Source organism: Drosophila suzukii, chromosome 3 (assembly GCF_043229965.1).
Source record: "Drosophila suzukii chromosome 3, CBGP_Dsuzu_IsoJpt1.0, whole genome shotgun sequence".
Lineage (NCBI taxonomy): Eukaryota > Metazoa > Arthropoda > Insecta > Diptera > Drosophilidae > Drosophila > Drosophila suzukii.
Genome location: NC_092082.1, coordinates 63,575,967 through 63,592,789, shown reverse-complemented (window position 1 = coordinate 63,592,789; position 16,823 = coordinate 63,575,967). Strand labels below are relative to the sequence as shown.

General features: G+C 42.4%; 5 protein-coding genes across 7 annotated transcripts; 2 read left to right on the top strand and 3 right to left on the bottom strand.

Moving 5' to 3' along the window:
* Nucleotides 1-1,127: 1,127 nt before the first annotated feature.
* On the bottom strand, nucleotides 1,128-3,071 carry LOC136117103 (LON peptidase N-terminal domain and RING finger protein 2). Of its 2 annotated transcripts, none has more exons than XM_065866364.2 (4): nucleotides 2,932-3,071; nucleotides 2,380-2,869; nucleotides 2,219-2,320; nucleotides 1,128-1,660 (listed from the first exon to the last, which is right to left on the bottom strand). In XM_065866364.2, exons 1-4 carry the CDS (start codon nucleotides 2,956-2,958, stop codon nucleotides 1,215-1,217), a joined length of 1,065 nt encoding a protein of 354 aa, XP_065722436.2. In that variant the 5' UTR covers nucleotides 2,959-3,071; the 3' UTR covers nucleotides 1,128-1,214. The 2 variants fall into 2 exon arrangements, with proteins under 2 accessions (XP_065722436.2, XP_065722437.2); XM_065866365.2 differs by having other exon boundaries at nucleotides 2,380-2,872; nucleotides 2,932-3,063.
* A 3,359-nt stretch (nucleotides 3,072-6,430) lies between these two features.
* On the top strand, nucleotides 6,431-7,321 carry LOC139352877 (uncharacterized). Its single transcript, XM_070995515.1, has one exon. It carries the CDS (start codon nucleotides 6,431-6,433, stop codon nucleotides 7,319-7,321), a length of 891 nt encoding a protein of 296 aa, XP_070851616.1.
* A 353-nt stretch (nucleotides 7,322-7,674) lies between these two features.
* On the bottom strand, nucleotides 7,675-11,653 carry LOC139352876 (uncharacterized). The gene is made up of 3 exons (XM_070995514.1): nucleotides 11,312-11,653; nucleotides 11,073-11,262; nucleotides 7,675-7,710 (listed from the first exon to the last, which is right to left on the bottom strand). The coding sequence occupies exons 1-3, from the start codon at nucleotides 11,503-11,505 to the stop codon at nucleotides 7,675-7,677; spliced, it is 420 nt and encodes a 139-aa protein (XP_070851615.1). The 5' UTR covers nucleotides 11,506-11,653.
* Nucleotides 11,654-12,836: 1,183 nt separating this feature from the next.
* On the bottom strand, nucleotides 12,837-14,975 carry dgrn (degringolade). 2 transcript variants are annotated; one of them, XM_017080468.4, is made up of 4 exons: nucleotides 14,777-14,975; nucleotides 14,225-14,714; nucleotides 14,064-14,165; nucleotides 12,837-13,501 (listed from the first exon to the last, which is right to left on the bottom strand). In XM_017080468.4, the coding sequence occupies exons 1-4, from the start codon at nucleotides 14,801-14,803 to the stop codon at nucleotides 13,056-13,058; spliced, it is 1,065 nt and encodes a 354-aa protein (XP_016935957.4). In that variant the 5' UTR covers nucleotides 14,804-14,975; the 3' UTR covers nucleotides 12,837-13,055. The 2 variants fall into 2 exon arrangements, with proteins under 2 accessions (XP_016935957.4, XP_065721890.2); XM_065865818.2 differs by having other exon boundaries at nucleotides 14,225-14,717; nucleotides 14,777-14,972.
* Nucleotides 14,976-15,191: 216 nt separating this feature from the next.
* Nucleotides 15,192-16,234, top strand: Sec20 (vesicle transport protein Sec20). Its single transcript, XM_017080470.4, has 2 exons — nucleotides 15,192-15,358; nucleotides 15,411-16,234. The coding sequence occupies exons 1-2, from the start codon at nucleotides 15,278-15,280 to the stop codon at nucleotides 16,011-16,013; spliced, it is 684 nt and encodes a 227-aa protein (XP_016935959.1). The 5' UTR covers nucleotides 15,192-15,277; the 3' UTR covers nucleotides 16,014-16,234.
* The last annotated feature ends 589 nt before the right edge of the window (nucleotides 16,235-16,823 follow it).

Here is a 16,823-nt window from a genome sequence, read left to right as displayed (position 1 = left end):
TAAATATTTTTTTGTGACTTGGGAACTGGGGTTTGTGGCGTGGCCCTCTGCTAAAGCAAACATTGTCCTCTTTTAAAAAGTAGGCGTCAGACAGATTTTAGCGTTACGGGCGTTGGGGTGGGGGTGTGGACAAAATAAATACATTTCAGTTATAATTTTTATTTAAGACGGCTTTGCATTTCTTTTTCGGTTTGTCGGCGTAACAAACCAGCGGTTCGCAGGATCCCCTATAATCTAATGTATAATGTAGTCATTTAAAAGTTATAACTAAATAATAATCAATATTTTGCAATTCAATCGAGATTGCACGCCAAATGCAGCAAATAAGCTGTTTTCACTAATACGCCACCAAGCCGCTAGGGGCGCTATAGGCAAGTTGGCGCCGTAGGTCAGTGGAGCTATAGAAGAAGATAGGATACGCTATAGGCTAGATTTGTTAGTGAAAAACAGAGTTGCATAAAGCTTGTCTCCATCCCTCTCACACAGTAAGTCTGGTTGGTAGTTTAACCCTCCCCCTGACAATTTCGTAGTCGAACAAAGTTGTAGATTTCTTCTGACGAATGTTTAGAACGATAGTTCAATGATAAAACCAGGTGACATCATAGGAAAATATATTTTATGTATATTTTTATGTATATGCTGTCCTTTGCTATTTATTATGTACTTGCAAAGGGTATTATAATTTCAGTCAGAAGAAAAGTCTTTATATTCTTGATCACCATTAACAGCCAGTCTATTTAGACCGTCTGTCCGTTTCAACGTTTAATATTTTCACTTATGGTATATTGGCCGGACGGTTGACTTCTTCAAAGATTCGGAGCCTGTACGTTTTCAGGCAAGAACCTTGCGATGATTAACTGTGACCAATTTATTTCAAAAATATTTACTTTATTAAACAGCGTTTAATAAATTATTCAAACTAAAGTTTTGACCATCGGAATCGGTCTTCGTTTCTTATTCTAACCTGAGAATGGTTCGATTCATAACTAGGCAATATTTCATTTCACAAACTTGTATTAATGATTTTTTTGGCGGAATGGGTTACAAAAGATAACTTAAAAATAATTGTATGTAAATCACAAGATCGGACATTCATTTGCCGTCTTTAACATTATGTAGGCCAATAATTTAAACGAACTATGTTAAAATATATATTAATAGGAATTGGAATGTAGCTCACAGAGCAAATTCAAATAAAGTACAGAACAAGCAACTCATAGATAAATGCGATTACATTGACATGCTGTTAGCTTTTTGTTGCACATTGGACACTTGTGCGTGGAGCTGATGGCAGTTTGGATACATTCTCGGCAAAAAACGTGTCCGCAAATTGTTGACATCGGCTGGCGGTCTCTCACGCCTTCCATGCAGACCGGGCATTTGTAGGCATCCTCCCTCTGGGACAACTCGGGATCACGGTGGGCGCGCTTGGGCGGCGACACATCGTCGAGATCCACTACTGGAGAATTTTCGATCCGCCGAGCGAGGACAGGACGACGATTTTGAATGGTAGGCGAGTCGTTCGTGTGAGTCTCTAAACGGCGTCTGGCTCCGTCGGGGGTGCACAAGTCGATAACAGCGTCGGGAGCTCGATTACGGGCGGATCGAATGGGAGGTACGAATTCCAGATGGGACAAATCTATCACTTCCACTGGAGTTACTAGAGGAAAATTAGAACAATTTTGTGTCGTTACTTACAACATTGGTAAGTGAGCGCTATTGGGTAATAAGTTGTTTAGTTAGTCTTCCTTAGATTTGTAATATAAGTTTTATCAAATCTTCAGGTCAAATAGGGGTTAGGTTATGGCATTTTTGAGTAGTCTGCTTACTTCTTTACCATGTGAATACAAGGTATTTGATATAGTAAACAGGATACAAGGTACAAGAAAAAAATATACATATATCAATGCACATTCCCCAATTTTACCAGTCAAGAATCTAATGTATAGAATATTTTGTAAAAGGACAAAAAAGGAGCAAAAATTAAGAGACAAATCTAAGGACAGGCATCTAACATATAACTTAAATAGCAAAGCGTTTTTGAGAAAAACGCAACTAAGGCTTGGTGCACAGTACTGCGAGCTTTGGGACTGATCTACATACAGTCCGGATGATTTTTCTTGTGGATTTTTTAATCTCCTTATAAACAGTTTCAATACGCGGTATATAATGGAGCAACGTGAAATCAAGGCTTGGATTAGACTTGTTTTCCACTTACTGTCACTCCTGCGACGATTTCCACGCACAACTGTTGGTGTTGAGGTAGATGTTGGCGTGATGTTTATTACGTTCTGGGCCACGCGGTTGCAGTAACGATTAACTGAAAGACATAAGAGTCATTCAATGTGATACTGCTACTAAATACTCAGGTTGACCTACTGCCATCTAATTCGGCTTCAAAATCGGCCATATTTCGCGAGAGTGATCTAATCTGCGAGGGAACATCGTCGTCCGGAACGGACAAGTTGACCAGGGAGTGGGATTCATCGTGGATCATGTTCAGAGAGCTATCTTCCTGCGTGGACTGCAGGATGTTTGATCCGTCCGCGGAAGTGTCGGTGATGTTGGATGCCAAGGGTGAATTGGATTCCAGGGATGAATGGTGTTCCGAGTACGAATGGTGTTCCAATGATGAACTGCTTTCCAAGGATAAATTGGTTTCCAGGGATGAATTGGCGGCCTCCACTGATGAATTGGAAGCTGCAGATAAGTTGGAAGCCGCCGATGAATTGGGTTCTGCAGATAAATTGGAGGCCGCCGATGAATTGGATGCCGCGGATGCACTAAAGCTGGAGCTAGAAGTAGCGCTGGAGTTGGATACGTCGCTGTCCGATGAGTGGCCAGGGACTAAAGATTCAGCAGTGGAGTCCTACTAAATGAAACGAGACGAAATCTGAATTAACTCGTTGGGAGACTCGAAACAAAACTTACAAAGGAAAGGATAGTTGAATCTGACATGCTTCTGGCTACAATAACTTAAACTGTTGACGAAGAGAAAGGCAGGGGTTCCTGGATGCGTCTCATTTGACCCGCGGTTGATCCCAATAATTACAAAATGCTCTAAAATTATGGTCGCTTCACGGCCACAAGGCTGTTTTAAAGATGAAACTTTACGGGCATGTACGAGTATGTTGTACGCATGGATAATTTATAGATATTTGATCAAAATTGAATTTAATTTATTTTATAATTTCTGTTTACAATTTGTTACTAATATTTAGTAAGCTTTTGAAATAACACATGCCCACCAATGGGTTGGTTGGATTATACCATTGGAAGTTTATTGTTAAATTTTTTCTGTAAATTATGAACAAGTCTGAACATCAATAATACGGTAAGAAAAAATCTTTTAAAGGAACGACACGAATTTTATTTTGAACTTAATAATTTGTATTGTACTGTATTTTTACTAAAAGTATAACTCATTCTTTTGTGGTTAATTTTTTTGTTATCATAGAAACTTCAAAATATTTTAATTATGATTTTTAGCATTGACAAATGACAAAACGGTAAGAAAAAACCTTTTAAAGGAACGACACGAATTTTATTTTGAACTTAATAATTTGTATTGTACTGTATTTTTACTAAAAGTATAACTCATTCTTTTGTGGTTAATATTTTTGATATCTTAGAAACTCCAAAATATTTTAATTATGATTTTTAGCATTGACAAAAAAACATATGATTTTCTTTGAAATGTGTAACTCAATAAATATAGTCTGATAATGGGTGCCTAATTTGTCATAATATACCATAGGCACCCTTAGTAAAAGGTGTTTTGCAGGCGCTTTTTCTATTTTATTAAGCTATTAGAAAATAAATAAATTATATTTATTTCGCATTACATCCTGAAAATGGTTTTTAGTTTTATTCAACTGTGCTGCAAGTTTATATTTAACAAGAAAGAAAGCTAACTTCGGCACTCTCCAAGTTTCTATATCCGTGGGATCATTGCATGTACAGAGCTTTCCGTTTTTTACGAAACTATACACTAGTTTTAAGATAATGTTCCATTTGAATTGTCTACCGTACATGCTTAACGAAAACGAAATATAACAGTCGATGTATTGCTTTAACATTAGTTATCCGATCGTTCATGGCAACTACATGATAAAGTCGTACGATTTGATTTACATTTTTTTTTCGAAAAAAATGAAGTTCCCAAGAGTAGAAGTTAATATGTCAAGAAACCCTAAACTTATACCTTTTTTTCTTAAAATCTATTATTGACGTGTGCATGCACATTTTAAGTTGTAACAACTTAGGTTAGGTTAGGTAGGAGTGGTTGGAGACTAAATATTAGTCCCCTCACTTAGGCCACAATGGGCCCCTTGTGATACCACATGATCTCTGAAAGATCCGTTTCCCTAGCTCATGGGTTTACTGCCTTCGCGAAGTATTCTGTTCTTCTTAAGAAACATAGTAGTTTTTGAATGCTTACGTCCTGAATGGCCGCAAGGTTCGGAAGTGTGTAGCTACCTAGGGTTTGAAAGCGCTTTAGGTTATGCGCTGGGCAGAAGCATAGGAGGTGTTCGATGCTCTCCTCTTCGTCTATCTCTTTGCAGCTGCGGCAGAAGTCGTGGTTACTTAGACCCAGCCTTGTCGCATGAGTCCCTATGAGACAGTGGCCCGTGAAGGCATTTAGGAGAGTGGAGATGTCCTCCCTACTACATTGTAGGAGAGTTTTTGTTCTTTTCGTGTTATAGTTTGGCCATGTGAGTCTAGAATTGTGGCATATTGAGATTGAGTTCCAACGGTTGTTGGAAAGAGTATACAATCTCTGCCTGAGAAGGAGCTTGCAGGTAGCCATGGGCATCCCTACCGTGTCCTTATCACGAAGGATATCGGCGGTTGTCCCCTGTCTTGCCAGCTCGTCTGCTATGCAGTTGCCCTCAATGTTGCGGTGCCCAGGCACCCAGATGAGGCTGATTCTCAGATGAGTGGCCATCTCGTTAAGAGATTTGCGGCATTCAGAGATTGTTTTTGAGCTCGTTGTGTAGGAGTCGAGGGCCCTGAGGGCAGCTTGACTATCCGAGAATATGAAGATATCACTGTCTTTATGTACAGACGTGTTCAGGTGGGTAGTGGCTTCCTGAATTGCCATCACTTCCGCTTGGAAAACACTACAGTGGTCTGGTAGGCGGAATGAGACTTTTATGTCTAGTTCGGGGGAGAAGACTCCCCCACCTGTTTGGGAGTTAAACTTGGAGCCGTCAGTGTATATGTTGACGGCGTTTACGAATTGATGTGGGAGGTTGTCCCAGTCTGAACGGGTGGGTATATGAATTTTGTATCTTCTTTCGAAGTTGACTATGGGTGGGACGTAGTCTGTATAACGTGGTAGGGGTGAATGTTTTGATAGGATAATGGAGTGACTCGTGGAGCCCGTTGTCCAAGCCGCTGCTTCACGGAGTCTCAGCGCTGTTGCAGATGCCCAGCTTTTGGCAAGTAGGTCCAGGGGTTGGAGATCGAGAATTGTGTTTAGTGCCTCGGTGGCGGTAGTGCGCAGCGCCCCACTGACGCAGAGCTCTGCGCTCCTTTGGATCTTGTGAAGGATCCGGAGGTTGCAGTTCTTATCTAGAGAAGGCCACCAAACGATGTTTCCGTAGAGGAGAATGGGCCTGACTATTGCAGTATATAGCCAGTGAACTATCATGGGGGAGAAACCCCACTTCCTCCCTATGGCTTTTTTACAAGCGAAGAGGGCTATGGCCGCTTTGCGTGTGCGATCTAGGATGTTATCAGTCCAGAGGAGCTTTTTGTCAAGAATGACACCTAGGTACTTTGCTTGGTTGCTAAGGGTTAGGCGCGTTTGGTGTAGTTTTGGGGGAACTAGAATTGGTACCTTGTACTTCCTTGTAAAGACAACTAGTTCGGTCTTTTCCGGGTTAACTCCCAGTCCACAGCCAGCCGTCCACCTGGAAAGGGTGGATAGGGCTGTCTCCATTAGATTACAAAGGGTTTGCGGGAACTTGCCCTGCAGTAGGATAACCACGTCATCCGCGTAGGCTACCACTTTTGTGTTGTGTAACAACTTAACAATAAGACAAATTTGACGGCATCCACGTTTTGAGCAATATCAATAATTTTGAATACTTTTACTAAACCAGCTGTGGCGATCATGGTTTCTGCCATCTGGCATCGCTGAAAACTCCTCAGAATAGATTGGTATCAAAAAACCTCTCTGGGCACACTCTTCGAAAAACCACGCTAAAAAGCCCACTAAGAAAACAGATCTCAATTCTGAACAATCACTCAGTATAAAAAAGTACAAAATATATATTAGCATTCAAGTTCTGTGCTTTACTTAAGAGCAGGACTTACCTTGGTTTGAAGACAAACCATAATTGGTGACCCCAGACGATTCAAACATCTGCAATCAAAGCGAACGCACCTCGACTTACTCAGAACTTCAACATAACCTCAAACAATGCCGGATAACAAAGACTTCGTCGACGCGCAGGAACCACTGCAAATTCCTGATGCAAGTGCTGTGAACTCGGTATTTGCCAAGATGCCCTTCCCTCAACTACATTCCATTACCAACATCGAAATGTTTTTCACCAAACTGGAAAGCTGGTTTTTGCTGCAAGGTCTCGGTGCACGCAAAGAACAGGAGAAATACGCAGCAGTAATTGCGTATGCTGATCCCAAATACCTGGATCAAGTGCACGATCTTGTCAATAACCCACCACAAACAAACCCGTACTCAACCCTCAAGGAAGCAATTTTGTCAAAATTTGCCGAATCAGAGATGGTGCGCCTTGACAGACTTGCGACAGGAATTCAACTAGGTGACAGTCGTCCAAGTCATCTACTTAGCCAACTACAGCAAACTAACGCCACCAATGACGAATCGGTTGTACGTCGCTACTGGATCAAACGCTTACCACTTCCCGCGCGTGCTGTAATCGTAGGTCTGCTCGAAAGCTCTCCCAACACCACCCTCGCCCAGCTTGCAACTGCTGCCGATGCTGTGATGGATTCCCTTAACTACGACACTTCAGATCACATGTGTGCAGTATCACAGCAAAACACCCACCACGCTTCACAGGAGAATCGCATCACACAGCTGGTTAAACGCCTGGATGACAATGACAAGATGCTACACCAGATCAACAACAAGCTGATTCAGCTCCTTGGCACCACCAATCAGCAACGCGGTCGGAGCTACAATCGATCGCCCAGCAACAACAGTTTCCGCGGTAACACACCTTCCAGGGACAATTCTAACCCTCAATTTTGCTGGTACCACAACAAGTACGCAGACAGTGCCCAACGTTGCATCCAATCGTGCTCTTTCCATGCCAACAAAAACTAAGCTCCACCGTTGGAAATCAACAGGGCAGCTCCGACGGTCGTAACGCAAATGCCTCACAACGCTACCCATTGTTTAAAGTAAACATCTGCAGAATTTAATCCTCCAACCGTCTTTTCGTTCCGGACTCCAAATCGGGTAAAAGTTTTCTCATCGACACTGGAGCTGACGTATCTGTTATACCACCAAAAACAATTAATCGAGACATCAAAGCTAATAATAACCATACACTATTCGCAGCCAATGGAACAGCAATCCATACTTATGGTACCACCCGCCTTACGCTGGATCTCGGCTTGCGCCGCCCTTTCACATGGATTTTTACCATAGCCGATACGAAAATCCCAATCATTGGCTCAGACTTCTTGCAGCACTTTAATCTCCTGGTTGATCTTAAAAACTCGAAGTTAGTTGATGTCGAAACACGCCTATCATGCTGCGGTATATTTAGCCAACAATCAATTGCGGAGATCAGGACATATAACATTCACTGCGAATTCTCCAAGCTACTGGAAGAATTTAAGGACATCACAAAGCTTAACTCATCTCCTCCTCAAGCAACAACCGCCAACGTTACACACTGCATTGAAACCAAAGGCTCTCCACCATTCGCTAGGCCCAGAAGACTTACCCCAGAAAAATTCCAAGCAGCAAAAAGTAAGTTCCAGTATCTGATCAACCTCGGCGTTTGCCGCGCGTCAAAAAGCCCTTACGCCTCCCCGTTACACATGGTCCGTAAGGCTAGTGGTGAATGGCGTCCATGCGGCGATTACCGAGCTCTCAATGCCCAAACCACCCCAGATCGGTATACCTTACCACACATTCAAGACTGCACTCACATATTTTTCGGGAAGCACGTATTTTCAAAGATCGATCTAAACCGAGCATACCATCAAATTCCCATCGAGGCTCGAGACATCCCCAAAACGGCCATAACTACACCTTTTGGATTATTCGAATTCACCCACATTACTTTCGGACTGTGCAACGCGGCGCAAACATTCCAACGATACATGCATTCCGCATTCTCAGAGTTGGATTTTGTCTTCGTTTACGTCGATGACATCGCGGTTGCATCAGTTAACATGGAGCGGCACCAACTTCACCTCCGCAAAGTATTTGAACGACTGCGCCAATTCAACCTCACCATAAATCCAGCTAAATGTAGTTTCGGAAAGAAGTCGATCGATTTCTTAGGCCATCATATCGATTCAAACGGCATCAAACCACTGCCAGAGAAAGTAAAGGCCATTTCGGATTTACCTCTGCCCAAAGTCGCAAAGGAGCTACGCAGGTTCTTGGCAATGATTAACTTCTACAGGCGATTCTTGCCAAATGCAATTCAACATCAGGCACCGCTAAACCAACTTATCCCTGGAAATAAGAAGAATGACTCAACTCCAATCACTTGGACTGCGAATGTAAGCGAACTCTTGCAGAGGCAACGTTACTTGTCCACCCAGCACCCTCTGCGCCACTTTCTCTCTGCACAGATGCAAGCGATTTCGCAGTTGGAGCAGTACTACATCAAGTCGTGAGCGGCCAGTTTCAACCAATGGGATTTTTCAGTGTAAAGTTAACTGAAACGCAACGCAAGTATAGCACATATGATCGAGAACTGCTCGCTATATACCTCAGCATCAGACACTTTCGCTACATGCTAGAAGGAAGAACGTTTGACATTCGCACAGACCATAAACCTTTGGTATACGCTTTTTCGCAAAAACCTGAAAAAGCCTCCCCACGGCAACTTCGACAATTGGATTTCATTAGCCAATTCACTACCTCTATCGTGCTCATGTGGCTGAAATTGAAAACACTACTGCTGACGCGCTTTCCCGCATCTCAACCATCGAACGCGAAATTATCGACTACAACCAACTCAGCATCGCACAAGCAAGTTGCAAAGAACTTAAACGACTACTGAACGACAACACCACTGCATTGCAGTTGAAGTCAATCAGCATTCCCAACTCTACCAATTCAATAGTTTGCGATTTATCTACTTCCAGCGTGCGACCTTTTGTTTCAGAGCCTCTAAGGAAGAACGTCATCAGAAAACTACACAACATTTCTCACAGTGGATCAACTATAAAACTTATCAAGCAACGCTTCGTATGGCCCTCAATGCACAAGGAGATTTCTCAATTTGTAAAACACTGTACACCTTGCCAAAAATCGAAGATTTCCAGACACGTCCGCTCGCCGCTGCAGCAGTTCACGCTTCCTACACAAAGATTCGATCACATCAATTTAGATCTCATCGGACCATTACCACAATCAGGTCAATATATATACTGTTTAACAATCATTGACCGTTATACACGTTGGCCAGAAGCCATCGCAATCGAGGACATGCACGCCAACACGGTAGCCTCTGCACTCATCGGCTCGTGGATCTCAAGATTTGGAGTTCCAGCCCGCATCACAACGGATCAGGGCAGACAGTTTGAGTCCCAATTGTTCCATGAATTGTCACGACTGCTAGGAATAGACCACCTTCGCACAACAGCATATCACCCACAAGCAAACGGAATTATCGAACGCTGGCACAGAACACTTAAAGCAGCCATTATGTGCAAAAATCGTGTAAATTGGACACAAAAGCTTCCACTGATCCTGCTCGGGTTGCGTTCAGCATTCAAGCCAGACATCCAAACAACATCAGCACAACTTGTGTACGGAACAACCCTTCGCCTTGTTGAGAATTTTTTCATCAAAAGTCCAATTTCCAACCGCAACTGACTTCGCAAAGGAACTGGAGGAAATCATGCGAGAAATACGGCCCATCCAGACGGCACTCACGACTCCTCCAAGCCATTTGTTTTTAAAGAGCTGAAACAGGCAACTCACGTCTTCCTACGCAACGACACCGTCCGTGGATCCCTTCAACCGCCTTACGATGGACCTTTTGAAGTGAAAGAAAAGCAATCCAAATACTTCACTATAAACACCGGCACTCGATGCATTAAGGTGTCTATAGACCGACTCAAGCCCGCCTTCATCGAAACTCCGCAGCCAATTATTCCACCCCCAAATCCATCCAGTGACTTCAGCAACAGGATCGAAGACACCGCAACGACCCCTGCTGTTAACCAATCTTCAAGACCTCGTCGTACAATTAGACTCCCTGTTCGTTTTACAACATGAAGTCTAGGGGGAGTACTGTGGCGATCATGTTTTCTGCCATCTGGCATCGCTGAAAACTCCTCAGAATAGATTGGTATCAAAAAACCTCTCTGGGCACACTCTTCGAAGAACCACGCTAAAAAGCCCACTAAGAAAACAGATCTCAATTCTGAACAATCACTCAGTATAAAAAAGTACAAAATATATATTAGCATTCAAGTTCTGTGTTTTACTTAAGAGCAGGACTTACCTTGGTTTGAAGACAAACCATACAGCTATAGCTCTTTAAACATTCGTCTATTTTTCACAAAGACTGTCCTAATATTTAAGAAAAACTTTTTTGAATCACTTGCCCAATTTTGCCCAAATACGAATGTCTTTAAAATCAAACATATTAAACAATATATTAATAAGTACAGTGATTTACTAAGACAGCAACCACAATAAATAACGGAAAATTGTTGACCAATTTGCGGTTTTCAAATAAATGCATATTTATTTAGTGACACATTTTAAAACCCATTTATTGACGTATAATTTGTTCATGTCTTTATATAGATAATTATTCTTTTGGTAAACTATATGTGAATCAGACCCTTGCAGCCTTTCTAAGAATCATACTCACCCCCACTTTGCATCGACTGTGGGTGAGGTTGTTGTCATTTGTCATCAGCTGGAACATCACAGGATCCGCCTCTTCGATGAGAAGACCAAAAAAGTGAATAAATTGCAGCGCATGCGAGTGCATGGCCTTCAGGTTAAGGTCACGACCATCCCTAAATTTATTGATACCCCAATACATATCATTTAAGAAGCTACATAGTAATTGTTTATATCGTTATCTCAATTAAAAATAAACCTTACCTATAGAATACATCCTGTCCGTAGCGCCGCTCAAAGGGTCTGATCAAATTCCACGCTTGTCTGAGGGCCAATCTTTCGCTTAGCGTGAATCCTAGTTCGTCCTTGATTGCACCAACCTTTATTTTGGGTATACGCTTAGGGTAGATTGAGCTTGCTATACCGGATGGCCTATTTGTTATTATTTCCTTACTCATGCTGAAATTTGGATTTATGGTGGTTTTATACAAAAGCGGTAGCAACAACGAAAACAAGTAAGAAATCTAATAAAGAATTAATGTAATTCAATTTTTGTTTTTACATTTCAACATTTTGCATAGCATACTTGGAGGATTGGAAATATTTTCGTTGCTCCCAGTCAGACCTTCTATATAAAATTATTCAGGCTTAGGGATGTATCCCTCAACTAATCGCTATAGCCGAGTGCCTCGACTATCGTATACCCGTTACTTATCCAACCAATTTTAATTATAAACTTATGCTCCAACTTAAACTATTTGGGCATGCCGATGGCTATTGAAAAATTAAGTAAAGCAGAAATGTAATGAACACAATAAATTTTTTGTGACTTGTGGGAATTGGGATTTGTGGCGTGGCCCTCTGCTAAAGCAAACATTGTCCTTGTAGGCACTAGTAGTAGTAAAATTTACAGACTCTTTTAAAATGTAGGCGTCAGACAGATTTTAGCGTTACGGGCGTTAGAGTGGGCGTGTTAACGAAAATAGTTAAAATTTTTATTTAAGACGGCGTCGCAGTTTTTTTGCGTTTTGACGGCTTAAGAAACAAGCTGTTCGCAGGAAGCCCTAGAATCTAATGCATAATATATAGACATTAAAAAGTTTTAACTAAATAATAATCAAAATTTTGCAGTAATCGAGATTGCACGCCAAACGCAGCAAATAAGCTGTTTTCACTAATACGCCACCAAGCCGCTAGGGGCGCTATAGGCTTGTTGGCGCTGGAGGTCAGCGTTAGTTTTTTAAATGTGTGTTCTTATTTCCCACAATTACTCTCATGATTTGTTCTATATTACCCACTTAGGGAGTAAGTGTGCTTGGTAGTTTAACCCTCCCCCTTGACAATTTTGGTAGTCAAACAAAGTTGTAGATTTCTTCTGACGAATCTTTAAAAAATATATTTTAGTTTGTATATGCTGTCCTTTGCTTTTTATTATCTACTTGCAAAGGGTATTATAATTTCAGTTAGAAGTAAAGTCTTTATATTCTTGATCACCATTAACAGCCAGTCGATATAGCCATGACCGTCTGTCCGTTTGAACGCTTAATATTGCTATTTTCACTTATGGTATATAAGCCGGTCGGTTCACTTCTTCAAAGATTCGGATCAGATCAAATAAATTATGTCAGGCAACAACCCTGCGATTATTAACTGTGACCAGTTTACTTCAAAAACATGTACTTTATTAAACAGCGTTTAATAAATTCTTCAAACCAAAGTTTTGAACATCGCAATCGGTCTTCATTTCTTATTCTAACCTGAGAATGGCTCGATTCATAACTAGGCAAAATTTCATTTCACGAACTTGTATTAATGATTTTTTTTGGCGGAATGGGTTACAAAAGATAACTTAAAAATAATTGTATGTAAATCACAAGATCGGACATTCATTTGCCGTCTTTAACATTATGTAGGCCAATAATTTAAACGAACTATATTAAAATATATATTAATAGGAATTGGAATGTAGCTCACAGAGCAAATTCAAATAAAGTACAGAACAAGCAACTCATAGATAAATGCGATTATATTGACGTGCTGTTAGCTTTTTGTTGCACATCGGACACTTGTGCGTGGAGCTGATGGCAGTTTGGATACATTCTCGGCAAAAAACGTGTCCGCATTTTGTTGACACCGGCTCGCGGTCTCTCACGCCTTCCATGCAGACCGGGCATTTGTAGGCATCCTCCCTCTGGGACAACTCGGGATCACGGTGGGCGCGCTTGGGCGGCGACACATCGTCGAGATCCACTACTGGAGAATTTTCGATCCGCCGAGCGAGGACAGGACGACGATTTTGAATGGTAGGCGAGTCGTTCGTGTGAGTCTCTAAACGGCGTCTGGCTCCGTCGGGGGTGCACAAGTCGATAACAGCGTCGGGAGCTCGATTACGGGCGGATCGAATGGGAGGTACGAATTCCAGATGGGACAAATCTATCACTTCCACTGGAGTTACTAGAGGAAAATTAGAACAATTTTGTGTCGTTACTTACAACATTGGTAAGTGAGCGCTATTGGGTAATAAGTTGTTTAGTTAGTCTTCCTTAGATTTGTAATATAAGTTTTATCAAATCTTCAGGTCAAATAGGGGTTAGTTTATGGCATTTTTTTGTAGTCTGCTCACTTCTTTATCATGTGAATACAAGGTATTTGATATAGTAAACAGGATTCAAGGTACAAGAAAAAAAAAATATACATATATCAATGCACATTCCCCAATTTTACCAGTCAAGAATCTAATGTATAGAATATTTTGTAAAAGGACAAAAAAGGAGCAAAAATTAAGAGACAAATCTAAGGAGAGGCATCTAACATATAACTTAAATAGCAAAGCGTTTTTGAGAAAAACGCAAGTAAGGGCTTGGTGCACAGTACTGCGAGCTTTGGGACTGATCTACATACAGTCCGGATGATTTTTCTTGTGGATTTTTTAATCTCCTTATAAACAGTTTCAATACGCGGTATTTAATGGAGCAACGTGAAATCAAGGCTTGGATTAGACTTGTTTTGCACTTACTGTCACTCCTGCGACGATTTCCACGCACAACTGTTGGTGTTGAGGTAGATGTTGGTGTGATGTTTATTACGTTCTGGGCCACGCGGTTGCAGTAACGATTAACTGAAAGACATAAGAGTCATTCAATGTGATACTGCTACTAAATACTCAGGTTGACCTACTGCCATCTAATTCGGCTTCAAAATCGGCCATATTTCGCGAGAGTGATCTAATCTGCGAGGGAACATCGTCGTCCGGAACGGACAAGTTGACCAGGGAGTGGGATTCATCGTGGATCATGTTCAAAGAGCTATCTTCCTGCGTGGACTGCAGGATGTTTGATCCCTCCGCGGAAGTGTCGGTGATATTGGATGCCGAGGGTGAATTGGATTCCAGGGATGAATGCTGTTCCGAGTACGAATGGTGTTCCAATGATGAACTGCTTTCCAAGGATAAATTGGTTTCCAGGGATGAATTGGCGGCCTCCACTGATGAATTGGAAGCTGCAGATAAGTTGGAAGCCGCCGATGAATTGGGTTCTGCAGATAAATTGGAGGCCGCCGATGAATTGGATGCCGCGGATGCACTAAAGCTGGAGCTAGAAGTAGCGCTGGAGTTGGATACGTCGCTGTCCGATGAGTGGCCAGGGACTAAAGATTCAGCAGTGGAGTCCTACTAAATGAAACGAGACGAAATCTGAATTAACTCGTTGGGAGACTCGAAACAAAACTTACAAAGGAAAGGATAGTTGAATCGGACATGCTTCCGGCTACAATAACTTAAATTGTTGACGAAGAGAAAGGCAGGGGTTCCTGGATGCGTCTCATTTGATTCGCGGTTGATCCCAATAATGGCAAAAATACTCTGAAATTATGGTCGCTTCGCGGCCACAAGGCTGTTTTAGAGATGAAACTTTACGGGCATCCTAGCGCAACAACATTAAATCGATAAATGCAGTATTTTCCTATGTTGTATTGATGGATAATATAATGATATTTGATTAAAATTGCATTTAAATTATTTTATCAATTCTATTTACAATTTTTTACCAATATTTAGTAAGGTTTTGAAATAACACACTTAACACTTATTTTAAAATCGATAGATTTCAGCCAAAGCGATGGCCTATCGATACTTACTTTGCTGAAGTTCTAGTGTTGGTAAACTTACGTGTGCTTGCACGTCACCAGAGCAAGTAATATAATTTTTGAAAAACAAAACAATTACCTGGAACCATGGACAAGGACACGTTTACGCTGCAGTCCATCCGGCAGGACCTCATCGACAACAACCTGCAGGCCAAGGCGATAATACAGGTGAGAGGTGCTAACTGGAGAGGCAGCCCAAATTGCAAACTCCCAATTGCAGGACATCCTGAACAGCCGCACCTCGATCGCCGAACTTGAGGAGCTGAACGAAGCGGGGCGCTCCAAGCTGTCGGCCATCAGGAGGAGCATCGAGCGCCTGGACGACTGGGCACGGGACACGACTGATCCGGCACTGGCAAAGGAGGTGGACACCCACCGCGACCAGTTCTCCAAGACGCTGCAGGCCTTCCGAAAGGCCAACGTGTCCACGATGCTGGAGATCGAGAAGGCCAATCGCGAGGAGCTGATGGCCATTACCGGAGAGAGTGAGCTGCGCCAGCGGACAACGACACGGGCGCGCCACAACCAGGGCAGCCTGGTCTCTCAGGAGAACGACGTGACCGAGAAGATGCTGGCCATATCCCGGCACCTCTCGGAGACCACCCAGAAGAGCGCCGTCACCCTAGAGACGCTCGTGGCCTCGTCCCAGAATGTGGAGGCCACCAGCGACGAGCTGCAGAACACGGCCGGCACCATCACCATGTCCGGCAAGCTGCTCAAGAAGTACGGACGACGCGAGTGCACCGACAAGATGCTTCTCTTCTTCGCCTTCTGCCTGTTCCTCGCGTGTGTCTTCTACATAGTTCAGAAGCGACTTTTCTAGAGCCCCGGGGTGGACCCCTTTCATGCCTAGCATAAGGTTGTTGCTTTTGTTGTCTAGGAATTAGCTATAATAGGCTTAGCACATGACCATAACTTCTAAGCACCGCTTTTATATTTATATTTATTTAGTAAATTAACCAAGTTGTACATGTGGTTTTAAGTGTATAAAATACAGTGCAGGCTAGTAAATGGCTTCCGTTGATCTTTAGTAAAAAGTACAAATGGTAAATGCGTCATAGACTTTGTTAAAGGTCACCTGGGCTTCTGTTTTTATTAGTTGCACATTGGTTTTGTTGTATAAAATGCTGTGCCGTCTAATAAGGACACTTCGGCACTCCGCCTGGATTTAAGAACCCGTTGGTGTTAACCACCTTACAGATGTCCTTGTAGGATCGCACGGGCTTCTGACGAGCTGGCGCCGGTCGCCTGTAGTTGTATTGGCCAGGATAATATTGCTGCCTAGAAGCACTTGGATATTTAAGGCCAGGGAATAGCCGATCAAACGCCAAGCCACAGCAGAACGTATACGATTGAGTTGCGCATGGCCACTCTGTCCGAGATTTAGATTCTGAATAATACCAAAGCTGATATGTATTAGATTCGGCTGGTCTACTTATAAAACTTCCGCGACCTTGCACAGAGTGGGAAAGTATTTGGAATCTTGAATCTGTTTTGATTTGCTTTGGAAGCTGATAACATTTAAGCGTGCCCCAGCTCAATGCTAACGCTATCAGGTAAATATTCGGCCTTATAACTTTGTATATGATGTCGGTGCATGTTGTTATACCCGTTACTCGTAGAGTAAAAGGGT

What these genes read in the sequence shown, in the direction of transcription:
- dgrn (XM_017080468.4), bottom strand. Translation starts at nt 14,803, where the DNA reads ATGTCCGATTCAACTATCCTTTCCTTT. An exon ending in ATTCAACTATCCTTTCCTTT is followed by an intron (nt 14,715 to 14,776) that starts GTAAGTTTTGTT and finishes TTCATTTAGTAG; the next exon opens with GACTCCACTGCTGAATCTTT. An exon ending in TGAAGCCGAATTAGATGGCA is followed by an intron (nt 14,166 to 14,224) that starts GTAGGTCAACCT and finishes TATGTCTTTCAG; the next exon opens with TTAATCGTTACTGCAACCGC.
- Sec20 (XM_017080470.4), top strand. Translation starts at nt 15,278, where the DNA reads ATGGACAAGGACACGTTTACGCTGCAGTCCATCCGGCAGGACCTCATC. An exon ending in AGGCCAAGGCGATAATACAG is followed by an intron (nt 15,359 to 15,410) that starts GTGAGAGGTGCT and finishes TCCCAATTGCAG; the next exon opens with GACATCCTGAACAGCCGCAC.
- LOC139352876 (XM_070995514.1), bottom strand. Translation starts at nt 11,505, where the DNA reads ATGAGTAAGGAAATAATAACAAATAGGCCATCCGGTATAGCAAGCTCA. An exon ending in GGACAGGATGTATTCTATAG is followed by an intron (nt 11,263 to 11,311) that starts GTAAGGTTTATT and finishes ATTACTATGTAG; the next exon opens with CTTCTTAAATGATATGTATT. An exon ending in ACAGTCGATGCAAAGTGGGG is followed by an intron (nt 7,711 to 11,072) that starts GTGAGTATGATT and finishes CGAGTTTTTAAG; the next exon opens with ATCAACCAGGAGATTAAAGT.
- LOC136117103 (XM_065866364.2), bottom strand. Translation starts at nt 2,958, where the DNA reads ATGTCAGATTCAACTATCCTTTCCTTT. An exon ending in TGAAGCCGAATTAGATGGCA is followed by an intron (nt 2,321 to 2,379) that starts GTAGGTCAACCT and finishes TATGTCTTTCAG; the next exon opens with TTAATCGTTACTGCAACCGC. An exon ending in AAATCGTCGCAGGAGTGACA is followed by an intron (nt 1,661 to 2,218) that starts GTAAGTGGAAAA and finishes ATTTTCCTCTAG; the next exon opens with TAACTCCAGTGGAAGTGATA.
- LOC139352877 (XM_070995515.1), top strand. Translation starts at nt 6,431, where the DNA reads ATGCCGGATAACAAAGACTTCGTCGACGCGCAGGAACCACTGCAAATT.